This window comes from Serinus canaria, chromosome 4, assembly GCF_022539315.1.
Source record: "Serinus canaria isolate serCan28SL12 chromosome 4, serCan2020, whole genome shotgun sequence".
In the NCBI taxonomy this organism is placed as follows: domain Eukaryota; kingdom Metazoa; phylum Chordata; class Aves; order Passeriformes; family Fringillidae; genus Serinus; species Serinus canaria.
The window spans coordinates 42,338,350-42,356,721 of NC_066317.1; the positions used below are offsets into that span (position 1 = coordinate 42,338,350).

The 18,372-nt window shown below is 34.1% G+C and overlaps 1 protein-coding gene across 6 annotated transcripts in view; it reads right to left on the minus strand.

The window, feature by feature from the left end:
* Positions 1-18,372, minus strand: part of MICU3 (mitochondrial calcium uptake family member 3) — a 51,982-nt gene that overhangs the window by 16,679 nt on the left and 16,931 nt on the right. For 2 of the 6 annotated variants that reach the window (XM_030239103.2, XM_050973918.1), the window contains exons 4-9: positions 18,048-18,126; positions 14,574-14,621; positions 13,195-13,277; positions 8,173-8,244; positions 6,813-6,851; positions 4,358-4,453 (exon numbers count right to left, since the gene is read on the minus strand). In XM_030239103.2, coding sequence (XP_030094963.2) covers positions 4,358-4,453; positions 6,813-6,851; positions 8,173-8,244; positions 13,195-13,277; positions 14,574-14,621; positions 18,048-18,126 — 417 coding nt within the window. The remainder of the gene's footprint in view (positions 1-4,357; positions 4,454-6,812; positions 6,852-8,172; positions 8,245-13,194; positions 13,278-14,573; positions 14,622-18,047; positions 18,127-18,372) is intronic. The other 4 variants (XM_050973917.1, XM_050973919.1, XM_050973920.1 and 1 more) reach the window with 3 other exon arrangements.

Sequence of the window (18,372 nt, forward strand, 5' to 3'; positions counted from 1 at the left end):
GTAACTGTCATCTGTGTGTAGTGATTGCAATATTCCACTCTTTTTACTACTTCACTGCCCTATAACTATTGTATATATGCACTGATTTTACTTCTTTGAAAAAGAAGCTCTTGATACACTGAAGAGCTGAAGAATAATTCAGTAATATAAGGCTCTTGAATAAGCCACAGTAGCCCAACATGACACTGTCCTCCTGGCATTAACATGCTTCTGCCAACATTAGACATTTAAGAAGTAAAGTATTTAGTCTCCTTACTTCACCTGCTTATGGATTACCTCCTGTCCAAGCTCTCATTTTTCTTACAAAGACAAGACTTTATGAAAAGCACAGAGCAGGAGAGCAGTCTCTGCTCTTCCTAGGCAAGCTACCACCCATTAGGACTAAGCCACCTACATTAGGACTCTAGTGTTACAGGACAAAACAAGGCATAGTACAGAAACCTAGCAAATATTTGGGAGATGTAACAGTAATAATTTATCACCACAACAACACATTATAAACCTGTGGGATCTACCCACAGAAAACTGTTTATACAGCTCTATCAAGATCTACATGTATAAAACTGCAAGCCACATTCAGGAGTCCTTTAAGTCTGACTCTGTTTCTTCACTGAAGAGGCTATCAATTTGTAACAGACAAAGAAACTCTAAGTGAAGAAACCAGGAAAAAATTTTGAACAATATGCAAAAGTTCAACATCATGATAAACCATGTACCATGAAAAAGCATCATCTACATTCTCTAAAATGTGCTATATTCTTTTCAAATTTACAAACTGATTTCTAAAAAAACATAAGGTGCAGTACTCATTAAGAGTATTTATGTATCAACAACAAGGGAAAACACAAGGCAGTAACAACACAAATCCCTTTCAACATCCAATCTAAAGGAATGAGAGAGACTTTTCTGTTCTTTAGTATAATCAGTTTAGGATTCTCAAGATTGCATTTCATGTACTCTAGCTTCCTCTTTATTCTCATATTCTTCTCCAGGGAGAAATAAGATGACATAGTGTATATAGAGGTAGAGATATTTCATGCCCTTCAATTAAGACAGCTCTGCTCTTCAAGTGAGCAAACTAATTCAGAAAAGTAATCACTATTTGTCTTTTAATATTGTTATCCTCCACTACAGGACACAATATACTGAAATGCAGATACCCTGATTTCTTATGTCTTTTAGGCAATTAAATCCCTGAGCACATTCAAACAATTTCCCTCAAGTACACTCAAAAGATATCAAATGTTAAATTACAGCCTTTCATCTTGCAAAAACATTTCAAAACCTTAGACTTAGGTTGCATTCACCCATATCTAAAGAACCTTTAAAAAAACCTACAATCTGTAAGTCTTTTCACAATTCCCACTTGGTTGGCCTCACTAAATGAAAAAACCCCAAACAAAAACCTCACTGCAGAAACTCAACCCAATATGCTTTTCTGAAGAACTGCAGACAACTGAAAACTATTCCCGTGCTCCTTCTGCACTGATAGCATTAAATAAATTCTCTTTTATATGGTAAAGAATAAAACCAGAAGCTTTAATAGTTTAAAGCTATTATTTATTTTTCATGGTAAAATTACTTTTATTTATTTTAGATCACTGCAAATTAAATTGGCTCACCTGTTTCCATGTATACAAATACTAGCCTCAATTTTGATCAAATATATTTTTCAGGCATTTAAATGAGAATAAAATCTTTCTCATTTCTCTTTACCTTTACAATAACCAGAATACAAATGCAGGTAAAGAGACAAACTGAAGACAAATGTTTCAATCACTTGATTGACTTCTGCATAATGGCAATATGTTTTTCTTTCCATTTTCTAGCCTGAAGTGCATAAACTCTATTTATTTTGTATTCTGCAAAATTAGTTGCAAGTTCTTGATTAAGAAGGGTTGACTAAAAGTAGGTAATGCTTATAAGCATTGATTCCCCTTTTACTAACATATTCCAATCATTAAATATATTATGATTTGATTAATAAGAGCTTTTTTACTGAAAACTCCTGATTTTTCCAACAGTGATAACTAACTTAATGGTTTCCAATTTCACTTAGTAATTTAAGAATAAAGCCCAAAACTGAATTTGGTCATAACTGCAATATTCCAACAGGATGGTGGAATTGCTAAATTACTAAGTACAGAAACAGTATTATACACTGTCCTAGAGAAAACCAGTTGTGATAAATAACTTTACTCTCCAAAGAGACCTTTTGATTCCCATAGCAACAAACCTTATTTACTCTCCTTTCAGACTTACATATAGCCTTCTCAAAAGCCCATGAAACAACACAGACCCCAGTGTCACCTTGTTTCATGCCACTTTCTCACTACAAATAGCTATATTATTCAGATGCAAGAGTACCTGGGAGAGATAAGAACATGGATGAAAGCCAGCTGGCCCAAACCGAGCAAGATAAAGATAATTACAGTGAGAACTGGAAAATTGTCAGTGGAGAAAATGCAGAACATGATTTTTCTTCATAAAATGATTTACAAGTGAGCAGACAGGCTTTTTATACACTTTACAGAGAATTTATATCACTACTAATTACAGCAGCTATTAAGCTTCACTTACAGTATAGTTACAAATATTAGTCTGAGGCATCAGATATTAAAAAACCCCTCTCTCTTCAAATTAAATGTGTGTAGAGATTACCAAACTTAAGTCCATCTTTACTTGGGACTGAGTTCATGCCAGCTACCTGAACATTAAGATGACATTTCATTCAGAAAACTCAATGCCCCAAGCTTCCTGAATAATCAGTGAATTTAGAAGCCTTCTCTCCCCTCTATATCTCCTTATCTGACTAGACAAGAGCACTGACATTCTGGATTTTAAAATTTGGTGTAATAAATTGGATTAACAATTCAGAACTGGATTAACAATTCAGAAGCTCATGAGCGTAGAAGCAAGGGAAGATAGGCTCGGTCTACTGCTTCATTGAAGATTACTAACTATATGTTATTACTATGGATATTGTTATAAATGTTATTGTAACTAAGTATATGTTATTATTTTGGATATTGGTATAAATATTGCTGTAAAACTCAATTCTGTAGCACTACATTTTGTTTTGTTGAAGGGCAAATGAACACAAGCCGAGAGAAATACAGAAAAGGTTTATTTGATGTAGGAAATGTAGGTTCTACCTCAAGAGAAAAACCAAATACCTTATTTTGTTTGGTCCATAATTAAAATTCAAATAAATTTAAACAGAGTGCTATGACTGCATTTATAAACACAATCACGAGTATGAAGATTACCACTAAAGAAGAAAAATCCCTATGAAAATTAATGAACAGCAGACTGATGTAAAGGGACTATGAGTAAATTAAGCCTGGAAATTAGAAATAAGTCCATTGGAGTCCTCAGGTTATTCAATAGCTTCTGCAGAGGAACAGCAGGGACAAAACACTAATTACTTTCAATGTGAAGCACACATTGCTTCTGATCCAAGGAAAAAGACTGTTTTACTCTGGAGATCAGTTTCGGTTTCTTGTTCTTTTCTCATTATGATCCTGCTTAGGAAACATGGAACTCTGAGACCAGAGTCAGTGGGGAGTTGCTCTCTGTTCTTAATGCCACTACCAGCAGAGCCATTACTCTCACTGTGTGGGCACAGAAAAGCATAAATTATCTAGTCTTCTGACCCTCTGAAATGATAAATACAAATAAATATCTTACTCAATTATCTAGAAGCAGATAATGAAACAGGAATTATTAGAATTTAAAGCATTAGGGAAATTAATTTGACAGCTCAGTGGTACTTCTAGACCTCCATAATGATTGTGTAATATTACAAAAGATGGACCAATGTTTTGGATACCTTAAAACATTCCTGGTTTTCTCTAAGAATTAAAACAATGTTTGCATTATAGTTTTTGTGAAGATTGATTCTGATGATATACATAAAAAGCACATTAAGAACATAAAGATTAAAAGCTTAAAAGCTTTACTCTCAGTAAAGTTGTCATTTTACTGGACCACGCCTAAATGACAAAGGTTTCCTGAACTGCTTCTCCAACTGTGAACTGCCATGACTATTAGTGCTAGAAAATGCTTCTAAAATGCAAAGTTACCTTTTGAAAGAGTTGGAAGATGAAGTCTGAAGAAGACTTCATCTTCCAACTCTTTCAAAAGGTAACTTTGCTTTTTCTTGGAAATGACAACCTTCAATTATCACATTGTTGAGAACCAAACACATTTGATCTGAGAACTCTGAGGATTAAAACAAAAAAGGAATTAAAAGGAAAAGAAGAAACAGTGTGCATAATGTAAGAAAGCAATCAGAACAGAACAAATGAAACAGCAGTCTGTTTATGGAGCAGAGACCAGAGAGGTTGTTTTATACCTCCGCAAGGTCTGAAAAGAGTGCTTGGCTTGTGCTACGTCTCAAAGTATCCCAATAGCTTCTGGGGACAAGGTCCTCTCCTTCTGTTTTAACAACCTGCAGTTTCAAGAAGCACAATTGTTTGAAAAACAAAAAACAATGGAACAACCATTTATAAACTTTAAAATATTTTCTTACTGATCTTCAAAAGCAGGGCTTGGTTCTGTTGCTTCTAAACAGTGACATTTTTACCAGTTACATGACACTTTGTAAATGAAAGGAACACTGGTCTACTACAGCTATTTCCCTAATGCTCTTGGCTGCACCAGAAGTATCACCAGACTTCATCTTCCCAAACAAAATAAATTCAAGAAAGCAGAGGTGAAAATATTTACTAAAAGTGCATATCAAAATAGCCATTTAAACTCAGCATTTTGCCAGTGTTTTTTCTATCAATTCTGTTTTTCCAGAAAATATTAATTCATATACTTATAAAATTAATTTTTCATTGGTAAAATAAAAATATCACCATATAACTAGTTAGATTAAATAACTTAATCGAATATTTATGATGACATCATTGCACCAACAAAGAAAAGGCAAAAAAACCAAACCTAGTAAGTTCAACTTAACTGTAACATACTTATCAGGAAAACACAATACACATCTGATGATCAAACTTACCTTGTCACCTTGTCATGAGAATGAACACCACATTCTTTTGTGCATATAATTCTATAATTATCTATTTTAATTATTCTCTGCATTTGTTCTCTTACTGGAGTTACTTTAGTCAATTGAATTAGTACTTCTGGCTGTGCACATTTCATTTCCATTACATGCATCACATGACAGTTATCATGTTCTGGTTGGCATTTGGCCAGTGAAAGCACTCATGCAGTACATGCCAAAGCAGTCTCAGACACAAATGCAGTATGCACCAGAACATGACTTGAAAGAATTAACCTACACAAATGAAAATAATGAAATATTGAACTCATTTAAAACATCACCATATGCTTTTTATGGCCTATGGACCTCAACACATTTTAAAAAATTGAACCGATTTGTCAGACGAATTGAGGAGAAGGGCCTCATGCAGGAGGCAGCATGTTGGACTATCCCAGATATTTAAGGGTTGCATCTTCTTGGAAACTGGGTATCTTCAACTCCTGAGGACATCAAGGGAAACAAAAGGCTGCTATGCCTTTTGTTTCAGCAGGAGAAACAGAACCCCAAAATTTCTATTTTTGGAGATGAGGGATTTACTGAATTGCTATACACCTGGGTCTCCTTTCCATGGAGATCTTCATTCAGACAGTTGGAAGGCAAAAAACACCTGGGCATTATCTTGATAAAGCACTTGGACAGGGCTGCAGTCCAGGGGAGATGTTCTTACTGCAGCTGGAAATTACATTAGTAGAAAACCTAACTAGTTTGGTTTCAGTTTGAAACAGGACAAAGCATGGGAATATGGCAATCACTGTCCAGCAAGTTATGCTACAGTAAAGCCTGATCTGAAATCTATTGGATTATAAGGCTTTGCATATTCTGCTTCATTTTTCTCACATCTTTGCAGTATGCACATCATGTTAACTGCACATTTTAATTCAACAGACTTCCTTCCTGCATATTGCTCCAATTGTAGGTGCCAAGTTCCCAAGAAATAAATCTGTGCATTTCTGTGAATTATATAACGAAACAAATTTTCAAATTGGAATTTCACTAGTCATCTTATTCTCCTGGATCCGATCCTCTCACCTGGAATATCACAATAATGCTACAACAGGATGAATTCCTCTATTTAAACATAAAATCCATCAGTTTTTAAAAAACTGTTTTACTCTGCCATGATCCAGAATTTAATCAGGTCATGATGAAGACATTGAAAACCTCAGAAGATCTCTTTCTGCTTCTCTTTTTCAGCCCTCAAGAATTGTTGTAAAGGGGTTTACTGTCACCTAAGTAACACAGGGAATATTTTCTGTAAAATCCTTTCCTAGTTCAGCACTGGAAGTTCTAATGTATTTGTTCTGTAGGTGAAGCATAAAAATAGGAACGCTCTCTTCAGGTTTCTTTTTGGGGGGTAACAAAGAGGTGAAGGATTCAATTGACTAATTATTCACACTATACACAAGGAAAGAAAGAGATGGATCAAATGACTCATGCAGGATGACTTAATTTCACACATTAATTAAAAATATGTCTACAGTTTATTGAAATGTATTTTGTACTTTCCCTTAAAAATAGTTTCCTCCATTTTGTATAAATAGAGAGCAACCTTTCCTCCTGATAGGCTTGCATGTTCAGCATGCACATAACAATCTTTTATGCAAGTCAAGATTCCTAACATTTTTACTGGTAAGCAGAAATCATTTACTTGATGAAAAAGATAAATACAATAGATTTTCTTATAGCACATTATTTCATCTCACTGGTGAAGACTGCATCAATTGAAAATAATTAGAGTACATACACTGTTAGTAGGAGTATGATATCCATAAAGTTGAAGACGCTGACATACAGCAAAAATGGGCCAAGCCAAGTATCACATGTCAGAATGAAGACAAAAGAAGAGGGAAAAAAAGACAACAAAATAGGTTAAGACAAGCAAACCTTTACTTTATACATATTATTATTATTGTTTGTTTATTTGTTTTCAAAATGAAGAAAAAAATGGTTTATTTTCAGCCTTACTCTTCAAATTTTCAAAAGAAAAGTGCAGGTTTTTAGAGATTACCCTCAGGATTTATGTGCCATTTTGTTATCTTTATGTTCTCCAAAAGCTCTTCCTTTAGGTATAAGTTTCCTTTGTTCAAAATGAACAGACTCTGAGAGATTCAACAACAGACCTATAGTTTTGAAAAGTTGAGCAGGATAGGTCTGTCTGGGTGGGAAGAAAAAAAAAATCCTTTTTTTCTCAGGGAAGGTTTAAAAAGAAATAATTTTGAAAATCATACTTCCTGTGGTTTCAGGGACAAAGAACTGAGACTGAGCATTGATGTTGACAAAAGTATAATGGACACTGAGAAGCTCTGCTGATACGTCAAAACGTTTCTTATAATAAGGAATTTTTCCATAAATATGCAAATTGCAAATTAACATAGTTGTTTTTTTCCTGCTCTCTGCTTGGCAGAGATTTGCCCCTGATATTTACTTTTCCAACAGTAAAAGAAGCACCTGTTATTGCTGCTATCCCTCAGACAAACCACCACAGACTCATTCATTTATGACTTACCTTTTATTTATTTGCATTAAATGCAAATTTGACATCATGTGAGTACCCAATATTCCACAAAAATCTATTCAGATTAATATATTTTGCATTGGTCAAAAGAATTATTTAGTAAGAATTTAAATTTTAATATAAAACCTAAGTTCAGTTGTAACATAATTTTAAAACTACTATGTGGATAACAAGCAACCAGGATCAGAAGGTCTACATGAACAGCTTTAGTTAGTTCTGAAAGCAAGTGTGTAAATTGGTCTTCCCCAGAGCTCTCTCACTGTTAGAGACAGTAACACTGGCTCATTACTATTCACTTTTCCCTGGATTTCTAAACTCCAAATGGAATAAATTCTACTGTCACAACATCTACTACAGTATTTAAACAGTATTTTTCCCTTCATATAAAGCACTTACTATTTTTTTCCAGTAACTGCAGTTTAGGCTAAATACTGCTTTTTTCTACATGTGAAGTTATGCCTATTCTTCTAACAATATGAATTTAGTGTTTAAAAAAAGTGATCAGTGAAATGTATACACACATAATTTTGTACTATATCAAAAAAACCCCAAACAAGCTACCAGACTCAACTTTCCTGATTTTACTTACCAGCATTGCACGTTTTTCTTCATCTCCTCTTTTTTCTCTCTTCTCATTTTTTTTCCTGAAGATCTCTTGGAGCTAAAAACCAAACCATTTTGTTACTATTTAGTGTTCAGCCTGTTTTCACATACATAACAATATCCTTCATCATAAGGAACATTGCAAACAGTATTAAAATGCAGTTCTTTACTGAATTATCAGAGTTTCAATGATGCTTTATTGTTCATACTCATGCCTTCATGTTCCTTCTGTGACTTAAACCATCACACAGAAAGAGAAAATAAATTTTTTTTTTTCCGCAAAGTAAGGGTAACGATTCCACTTGGGAGCACAATACCAAGACTGTCCTATTTAGCCAATCTGGCCTATAGAAAAAGGGGAAGTTCCACCCTTTCCACCACCTCCAGGCACATCCTTTCGTGTCAGGCTCTAATTAGTATCTCTGTGGTTATGTAGTCAGCTGGATCAATCTTTTTTTCACATTAGTTTCCAACCTGATCAGTTCTTAATCCTGCTGGCACAAGGGAGGGGTAGAAACACCTGGTGGGGGTGAAACATTCCCCTTCAGCAGCAACAAACTACTACTCAAGAGTAATTTATCAAGTACCCTTTCTTTTCAAGTCTGTTCAAAGAATACCTTCAGGTCTTGTAAAATACCCCTTTCACAACTATCTCAACATGAAGAGCTTTAAACATGACTTCTGAGAAAACCTCAAATACAAGATTTCAAACATACAGATTCTTAAGCATATTTATTTTTGTAAAGTCTTCAGAGTAAGAACTGGATTGTACTTATCTTTCTCTGCAAGTATCTGTTTTATTTAGGTATTTTTATTTATAGTAATACCAATTAATGTTCATAAACCACTAGAAAAAGGTCTCACAGTGTTTAGCAATAGAAGAAAGTACTAAGATACCATCTAGGTCTCTACTGGACCTTCAGCTTTTATAAAAACTGCATGTGAAAATATTATACTGTCTCATGTAGCATTTGTTATCCTCTAAGTGGGCTGGAAAAGGAATAAACCCTGATCTGAGAAACTTGCCCAACCTAGAATATGGTATTTTCAGAACCAAACACCTTGGCATACAGACACAATTGTGGCACTCCTTTCAAAGGAGCAATTTTACCTACCAGAAGTCTGATAAAAACTGATAATGTAATGGCATGTACATAGAGCTCCACAGGGATTGGAATGTGAAACATAATGTGTGTGTGATAAATTTTGCAAGGAATTTTTCCCAAACTAAATTTCAGATTATCTTTATTTCAGAGAAAGCAGATGATTAAGACAAAGGAATCAGCAAGATTTACTGCAGGTGTATGACAACACTGAAATGAAAGAATTCAATGTTTAGTGATTAAGTAGCAAACACTACATTTCTAAACAAAACTAATTTATAAACAACATTTTGTGAATTTCCAAAATTGACTACTGAGTTCTGGAATTTTCTATCAGGCAAATACAGACCAGAACATTTTGTGTATCACAATACCTATTTTTGAATACGGGATACATTTACAGACCTTGGTAAATTTTTTCAAAATTGTTTTGCAAACCTGCAGGCACAAGTTACTGTAACTCAGGCCAACAAGGAAAGAGTCTTGATAGGATAGAGTGCCACAAAGTTTGCAACCCAGAACAATGCAAAGAATAAAGTTAAATGAACAGAGAGAAACAGAAAGAAAATCCCTTGTGAAAATTGAAGTGACAAGCCATCAAGCAGGAGAGAAGAGTGGCAGTAATTGAAAAATCAGAAAAGATCAGTAAAAAGCAAGGCATCCTTGGATGTATTTCCCCTGCCACAGAGGCAAAAGAAGAAGGATTCTGTTGCATGCATTATTAAAGCCCTTGCTAAAACTTCTGGAAATGGCTCTTTTGTTCAGAGAGAGTGCTATAGGATACCAGTGACTGAAAAAAGGGGAATGCAAAAAGGGTCTAGGAGTACTTTCATAGGAACATTGTTTGAAACAGGATAATGAGATGGACTGCTGAAGGCAGCAAAACCAAGATCTCCAGTAACAAGGCAACACAATCCTTCTGTTCCCTGACCTCACCCCTATGACATAAGCAAAGAGGAAAGCACAAACACCATGAAATTAGTTACAAAAAACAATACAGCTGTTTTCAGAAAAATAAGGTCTTTTTCAACTCTTCACTACACACACTGTTTCCTCAAGAATCACATAACACATGATCCCTAAACTAAGCTCTTCAAAGTCTCTTTATTTGTAAAACTGAATAGCATTTATTGACATTTTTGCAATAGCTGCCTGTAATTGATGGAAAAATATTTTGCAAATGTTGGGGTAGTTCAAATGACACCTTTTGAACAGTCTCCTTTCAGGCACACAGGATATGATACATCATATTCAAGCAAGGTGAGTAAAGATGCCAAATGTATATTTGGGGGCCAGTTCTATCATAGCTGCAGTATCACTGAATCAACTTCTATTTTCATACATACTTTCATTCCACAAAAATCTACCCACCTATCTATTTTAGTCTCTACCACTTCAGATCTCACATTCTGACTTTAGGGTTCTGATTTCATTTTTGAAAGATCACCAGCACCTAATGAAGCAGAGCTGCACTCAAGTTTGATCTATACAAATTTGTTAAATACAATAATCCCCTACAATAGGTAGGGGACAGTATACCTCATGTTTAAAAATTCTACTTTCTTTCTTTTATCTACCAAGTCTGCCAACAGAAACAAGAAGAAACTTTAGTCAGGCATCATGATAGAGAACAAATACATAGCGGGATGTGAAGAGGACTATAAAGGCATAGTTAGAAAGAATGATGTAATATCCATAGTTAAATAGTGCCCTTGTTTATCACTTTGCATGCTAATTTTATTTCATTTTTAGCATCAGTTTCTGAAAGACAAAGCCTCTTGCTTCAATTTCCTCCCGTTTAGCTGTTGTAATGGAAGCTCTTTTTTCTTTCAGAACAAACTTGTCAGTCTATTCCAGCACATTCTGTTTAACTTAATCATGAAAGATGCTTGCTTTTTCTTCTTCCTCTTCTGTTTTTTCCTTTTGTTAATTAATCCAATGGTTGCTGGTTTGTTCCTCCAAATGGAGTAGATGCTTATTAAGAATTTGCACTTACAAGGATCTGTACATTTAATAACAGAATACAAAAGAATTACCAGCATGCCACAGTTGCAAGTGGTGTCACCTTCCAAAATAAATTTGGAATTTAAGCAGACACCTGTTCAGCTTAAGCCATGTCACCAGAACAAGCCCCCAGATCTCACTTCCCTGAAAAGGAGAATTGAGGGAAGTTCAGCATGGTAAGGAGAGCTTCTTTCATATTTCCGTTTTCTTAAGGTTAGCATAGTTTATTTGAACCAATTAAGAAACCAAACACAGGAAACTAGGGTGTCATTATTTTAAATAAATCAGGCTTGGACACTTAAATACATTGCATGTCTCTGTTTCATTCTTGGTATTTTGCTCCATCTTTTTCAATAAGGCACTAGGCTTTCTCTCATGTGTACTCACTGTATTTCTTCATAAGCTCAACTACACAAAAATGTGTGGAGATAAAATGTATGTCTTTTACACAACTATATTTTTCCAACATCTGATTCAATTCTTATCAATGTTTTATTGCATTAATCATCTGTACTTGTTCAGCAGAAAATTAAGGCCTTGTGTAGTCATCAGAAATCTTGTCTACACCACAAAATTTTAAATTTTAATTTCTAAAGAAATGTCAAAACCTATGCTCACCATAACTGAGTGCTTCAGTGTAATCTCAGACAGCTGCTGCCAATAGACACTAACAATTTAGAGATCTCTGGTTTTAGCATAAAGCCACACAGTTATTGTAAACTCAGAAGCCCTAACTTTGAGTGGTCAATTTTCTGCACTTCCTTTTTTTTTAATGATCGGTCACTGGCATTTATTTACAATGGCATAAATTATTCCTCCCATTTCTTTTGAAATCAGAAAATTAAATGAACATAAATCTAAAATAGCCCTCTTGTTACTGCACGATCATTCTCCTGAACTTGGTGTATACTACTACCTGAAAACTTATGAAGTATTCAAATTTTAAATTGAATTATTACTGAATTGAATATTGAAGATTTATCATGATAAAAATTAATATCTAGTGGACGATTAAGATTTTCAAAGATTTTCCCTCAAGTGCCAAATTATTCTTCATTTTCAAATCTCACCAACATGTGAATTTTTCTTTTGAAGTCTGGGCTTTTTAAAACTGTTTACATTTTTAACCTGAAAAAAATAAACTCTGCTTAAATAATTAATAAGATGGATTTACAGAACTGCTTTTTTCAAGCCATAAAGCTCTAATTTGAAAAAAAAGGTCATTCAATTTAGTAATGTAGCAAAACCTTGGATGCAACCAAACTACTGCCAAGTTCTAGGTATTCTGCCATCTGTTCCAAAGCATGTGGAAATCATTCAGGTCAAAGTCAGTTTCCCCTGTTGGAATATTCTCTGTAAAAAGAACTCACTGAACCCCAGCTTAGCAAATTGCTTCAGCATATGGATTTATGGGCTAAACTAGATATATGCACAGTATGTTTTATTTCTTGACAGATCTTGTCCAAAAGAGATGATAGTGTCACATTAGGTCAGTCAGTATGTTTGGGTCACTTGCAATTATCAGCAGAATGAATGGCAAAGTAAGGTGATCTCCCAGCAAAAGATTCTTTTACAAGTCCTTTCATCATTAGAGCAATTAAATAACTCTGCTAATCATTAAAACATTTCTATTACTTCAATAGCCTATCTGTGACTACAGTAGCAATTAAAAGATCCAGAATATAAACTAGAATTAAGCTTCAAAAATAATTATATACAAGACTCCTGTGCACTCTAAGAAGGAGCTTCTATTTTCAGTTTACATTATAATAACAACTCTTTATGCTAAATCAGGCAAATGAACAACTACATTCAATGAAGAATAGTAGATAATATTCTCATGACTACTGACATCATCACATTAGTTTCAAGATTACATCAAAAACTGCAAATATACATACCACTAAGAATTCCTTTTTGTCCACCATTTCATTGCCATCAGTATCGAACATGTTGAAAGCAATTCGAAAACCTGCATGTGGCTCTGCCAAAAAAATGCCAAATATTTATTTCCTTGGAAAGAAAGCAGGTATAATACTCTAAGAAATTCTTTGGTGTCCCTTCATGAAAGCCAGAACCTCAACAAATTTAAATCAGGATGTCTGTGTACATACTAAATGCAAATGATAACATCTGTAAAACAGTACAACCCATGTTATTCAAACAGAAGGCATGCTCACAAAAGTAGAAATAGAACATGAAATATTCAAGAATAATATAAAAGATTGTTAGTTCATGGATAGAGTCCATTTTATATTACAAACACAAATATGTACAAAATAAATTTTCTATGAAAACAAAGTGGTCTAAAAGACACTTTAAAAGATTTTGAAAAAAGTTACAGGACACAACTCCTGGTCAAAGTAAATGTTATGCTGAAAGGCACTCAACATTTTCTTGTTTACATGCTTGGAGCCATTGAAATTTGGGATTAGATTAGGACTTATTTCTAAAACATGGCGACTTTGAAGGTAACTGCAAGTAAAACCTTTAGGCAACATTTTGGGGATACCCACTGATTTGCAATATGAATGAATTATGGCCGAAAGTTAATTCAGATAACAAAGAAAGGATGGAAGAATCATTGATGCCATAGTGGGAGATACTAAGGGTTCAGGGTCAAGTTCCAGCTCTGATTCATAATAGGAATCCAGTTCATGTCCAAAATAACCCCACTAATGAATCCAATAGAAATTATTTCATTACATGTAAGTGAAAGACAAGTAAAATTCTTTGCTTCTTCCCAGCAAAGAATATTTTAAAAATTGTGTATCAGGCTTAGTTTAGGTTATTTTACTTCAATTTTATGGGAGATAAAATAATTTTTCAATTTTGTTAGTGTTTCTGACATAAATACTTTATATTTTACAAATGACTCTTTGATTTTGCCCATTATGCATTAATTGATGACACAAACCAGCAATAATGAGTATCTTTCTGTTCTCCCTGTATTTATTCAATATCCCTTATGAACTTCAGCAAATTTAGCTACAAATTTTGTAGTCATTTCAAACAAGAAAATAAATTTAAGCTCTTAACAGGGGTTTAGATGGAGTGTATGGCAGAGGTTCATCCACAGCCGCTAAAAGGTATTCTGGGTAATAATGCATTTAAATAAAGGATAACACAAGATTCCAGAAGGGCCAAAGAGGTTCAGAGGGACATAGAGATGTATGGTGTAGTTTTTCTATATGCAGGGATGGGAAGTGTAATTTAACACACAACAACACATTCACAGCTTTGAAATTGTAAGGAATCGTTTCTCTCCAAAAATACTTACTTGTTAAAATACATAAGAGGAATAAATATTCTGTGTAAGATATCACACCTGAAGACAAAAAAAAAAAAACAAAAACAAAAACAAAAACAAAAAACCAAAAGAGGCCATGTTAGTTTCATTTTGTCTTCACATCCTAAACTTGAAAACAGAAAATCTATGCATAAGGAGAATTTTTGTACATGTGCACATGCATATTCATACTTGTATGCATGTAATTATTTTTGGTCAATAACTTATTGGTCTACAGTATTCATCTATGGCTTGGGGCTTTTTGTTTGGGTTTGTATTTTAGGGCAAGAGTACATTAAACATGGCAAGTAAATTGACATTCAGTGGAGCACGGCTCATTAAAAAGAATCTGGATAGACTCTTAAAAGCTAATATAAATTATTTATTCAATTCTCTTTCCAAAAACCTCACCAGTAATTCATGATTATACTCTTTAACAGTATGAAAACATTCACTTTGAGAAGATTCTCAACATGCTTCCTCCTGATCACATAATTTGAATACAGTTCTTGACTTTATTAAGCACTTTTTAAGTGCATGTGCTATTTAACTGAAAACTTGATCTCATAGTTTTTTTTCTTTTTGCAAGATTACAAAAGGGAAGCACACTGTGGAATGGCACTTCCTTTTCTCTTCAGAAGTGATTATGGCAAAATTTAAATTAGAGGTGAAGTCAATACCCAATCAGTATGTCTTGTACCGTAAGTTGTACTTGTGCCATTCTAGCTCTGGAGTAAGGAGTAAAGAGACAACCTTGCAGAATGTCCAGAGCAGCAAAGAAGAGAAGCATCTCATAGTTCAACAAGAACAGAAAACAACAGCTTGCAGCTCTCCCAAAAGCCCTTAGATCCAATGACCTTTGAGGCTGAACTAGGGAAACTTGTTCCTGATTTCTAGCAAACTGGTTTTGTCTGTCCTCCAAAACCAGAAGTGTTAAGTCAGTCCACAATCTTAGATTATTTCAAAAGAGTGAAAAAAGAAGTATTTAGATGCCTGAGAGTAAAGATGTCTATCAGCTAGGATTTTCAAAAGTTGCTGGCTGTCTCCTTGATTTCAGTCCAAGTCAGGTGCAAAAGTTTTTCCGAAAACAGCCACATCTTTGGATGTTTAAATATCTTTTTAAATCTGACTTAACTGAAAATGTGACAAACTAGGTAAGCAGTCCTCTGAATTTTTCTGCACTGAAATACCTGTACAATTAAAACTAAAAACAATGTATCATTCATGTGGATTTTACTTCCATTATACTTCACATCCCATCTTTTGATCCAAGAGCAAATATAAATCTTCAGAACCAGTATTTTATTACTGCTAGTAGATCTAGTTAAGAAAACTACTATGATTTTTTTTATACCACCTACTCTTTTCCTCAATTTACACATTATTGAAGATTAGCAATGATTAAATATAGACATTTAAGTAGCACATGCTCTATGCTTTATTGTCTTGATTTTATACAGCAGCTTGCAGAAATTAAGTTTTCAAAGGCCCGCTTGAATCTGTTTGGACAAGCACTTATCAAGAAATCAGATACCTCAAAGGTTCTCATTCACTGATGGGAAAACATTCTTTAATAGCTAGTCAATAAATGTAAATATATTTTTTTGGTTTTTTGATGGCACCTTCTTTGCTGTAAAACAGGAAGAAAGTGCAATTGTCAAGTAGTCCATCACAGTATGAAGAAAGCAATAGAAATGGCCCTGAAAGCCTTCTCTCCTTTTGTTTGCACTGGCATATTGTAGCTGCAGACAGATAGTTCTGGTTGATTGCTCTGAGTGTTATGGGAGAGAGGCTCTGAAATGATGATTGAAGGGAAAGAAAAACTTACACTAGGATCAGAAAGAAGAGGAGGAGGGCACTCAAGGGAAAAACATAAGAAAACCCTAAGGTCAGTGGGCATAAATCAGGGTGCCTCAGCTGAATTACATAAATACATGGCAAAATAAATGGACATAGACTTTTGCTAATTGCTTTGTGTGGGCATGTTAAAAAAAAAATGTTAAGAAACAAAAAAGTAAAGACTACATTATAACTACGGAGGCCTGAATTCTATTTCCATTTCTTTAACCAATTTACACTATCAGTCACAAGACCCATCATATTTTTTATATTTTTTATTAAACTGGTCAACAGAACTCACTTTTTTATAAAACGTGCTGAAAAGATATTGAACTACTGAAGTCTAATACTAATTTTATCATCTTATTTTGACAGTTTGAGTCCTATCAATTCCATCAATTTCTGTAGAACTCCTCTAGCAGAAAACTGGAATAAGATACTGTTGAATCAAGACTACTCATGTTTCAGACATTTTATTACAGACTTAATAAGCAACATCTAGATACATTTTTAACTGATAATGTACTGATCTAACAGATTCTGAGGTTGAATTTTTTAAGCAATTAATATTTCAAAAGTCAGCCGTATACTCCAATTAATATATTTATGCAATTATTATTTCAAAAGTCAACAATATAGAAAGCAGCCTAGAGCAAAGAAGTACACTGAAATACAATGTAAAGATGTGCCAATTTCTGCCTCTCTGTGAGTGTTGGCTGTAGACTCAGGAAAAAAGAGTGCCTCCATGCACTAGAGAGCCTCCTTTGAGAGTATGTCCACACTACTTACTCCTTGAATAAATTTGAGCTGCATTGGAGTTATATTAACCAATTACATGCATATGCTTGATTGGAATTCTGTTCCTGGTGTGCTTATTTTAAACAGCCATGAAGTGTCCTTCTTTTATAACAAGTACTTGGGTCTGCTTTTGAAAAGACTTCAAATGCACCACCACACCTTTGCCACACTGAATGTAAGCAAAGAAATACGTGGATTATTTATTACAAATAGCTTTTAAATGTCTGTAAAGCCATAATTGTTTTATTTCCCTATGTTTCTTTGTTGGGAAGTGATAGAGATTATTAAGAAAGAAAAAAAATACAACCGAGAAGACTGGGAGTGACTTTTGGCTCTTCACTTACCAATAGTGTGAGTTTTAAAAGCTATCAAAGCCCTCATCTGCAGAGTTTAAAGGAATATATGACATTTCTGAAACTGTCTCTTTGTGTTGTGTACAAAATGCCTTACCAGTGATATAAGATAGCACTACTGTCTTTAGAAATAATCACATTATTGAACCTATTTAAAAGAAGTAAAGAGATATTGTTTCTTTACTGGAATACTCTGTCTATAGTCCAGAGATCATTCATTGCAACAAACTGAACCTGAAATATTTAAACATCAGCTTAACAAACTCTGAGTCCCCAATCACTTAAAGAGGGTAGTTGGAAGACAGCATCATTAAAACACTGTAGAGATTACACAGAACTTTTCCATGCTGTAAAATGTAGAAAGCAACAGCAAGCAATTTCTGTATTTTTGAAAATTGGACTCAGATTAAAGTACATCATAAAAAAGTTAATAGAATGATAATTTGGTTCATGAAAATAAATTCTCCTCAATCACCTCTCTCATTAAGATTACGGAAAAGTTTGGATGATCCTTTCCAAACCGGTGGTGTCTCCATAAGAATCTGATTCAGTTCCTAAAAAATAAGGTTTGAAAAATTTAAAAGCATATACTTCAGTATTTAATTAAGTAGTTAATAGATAATGATTAAATTATAGGATATCAATATAAAAGATAAGGAACTGCATGCAAATCTACCAGTTAACTGAACTTCAGTTACCACAATGATTTTGGAAGTACTCATGCACTCCATAAATTTTTGCACACATGATTATTGCAAGAATTACTCATCTGCATGAATACTAAGTGTTTGCTGAGCTGG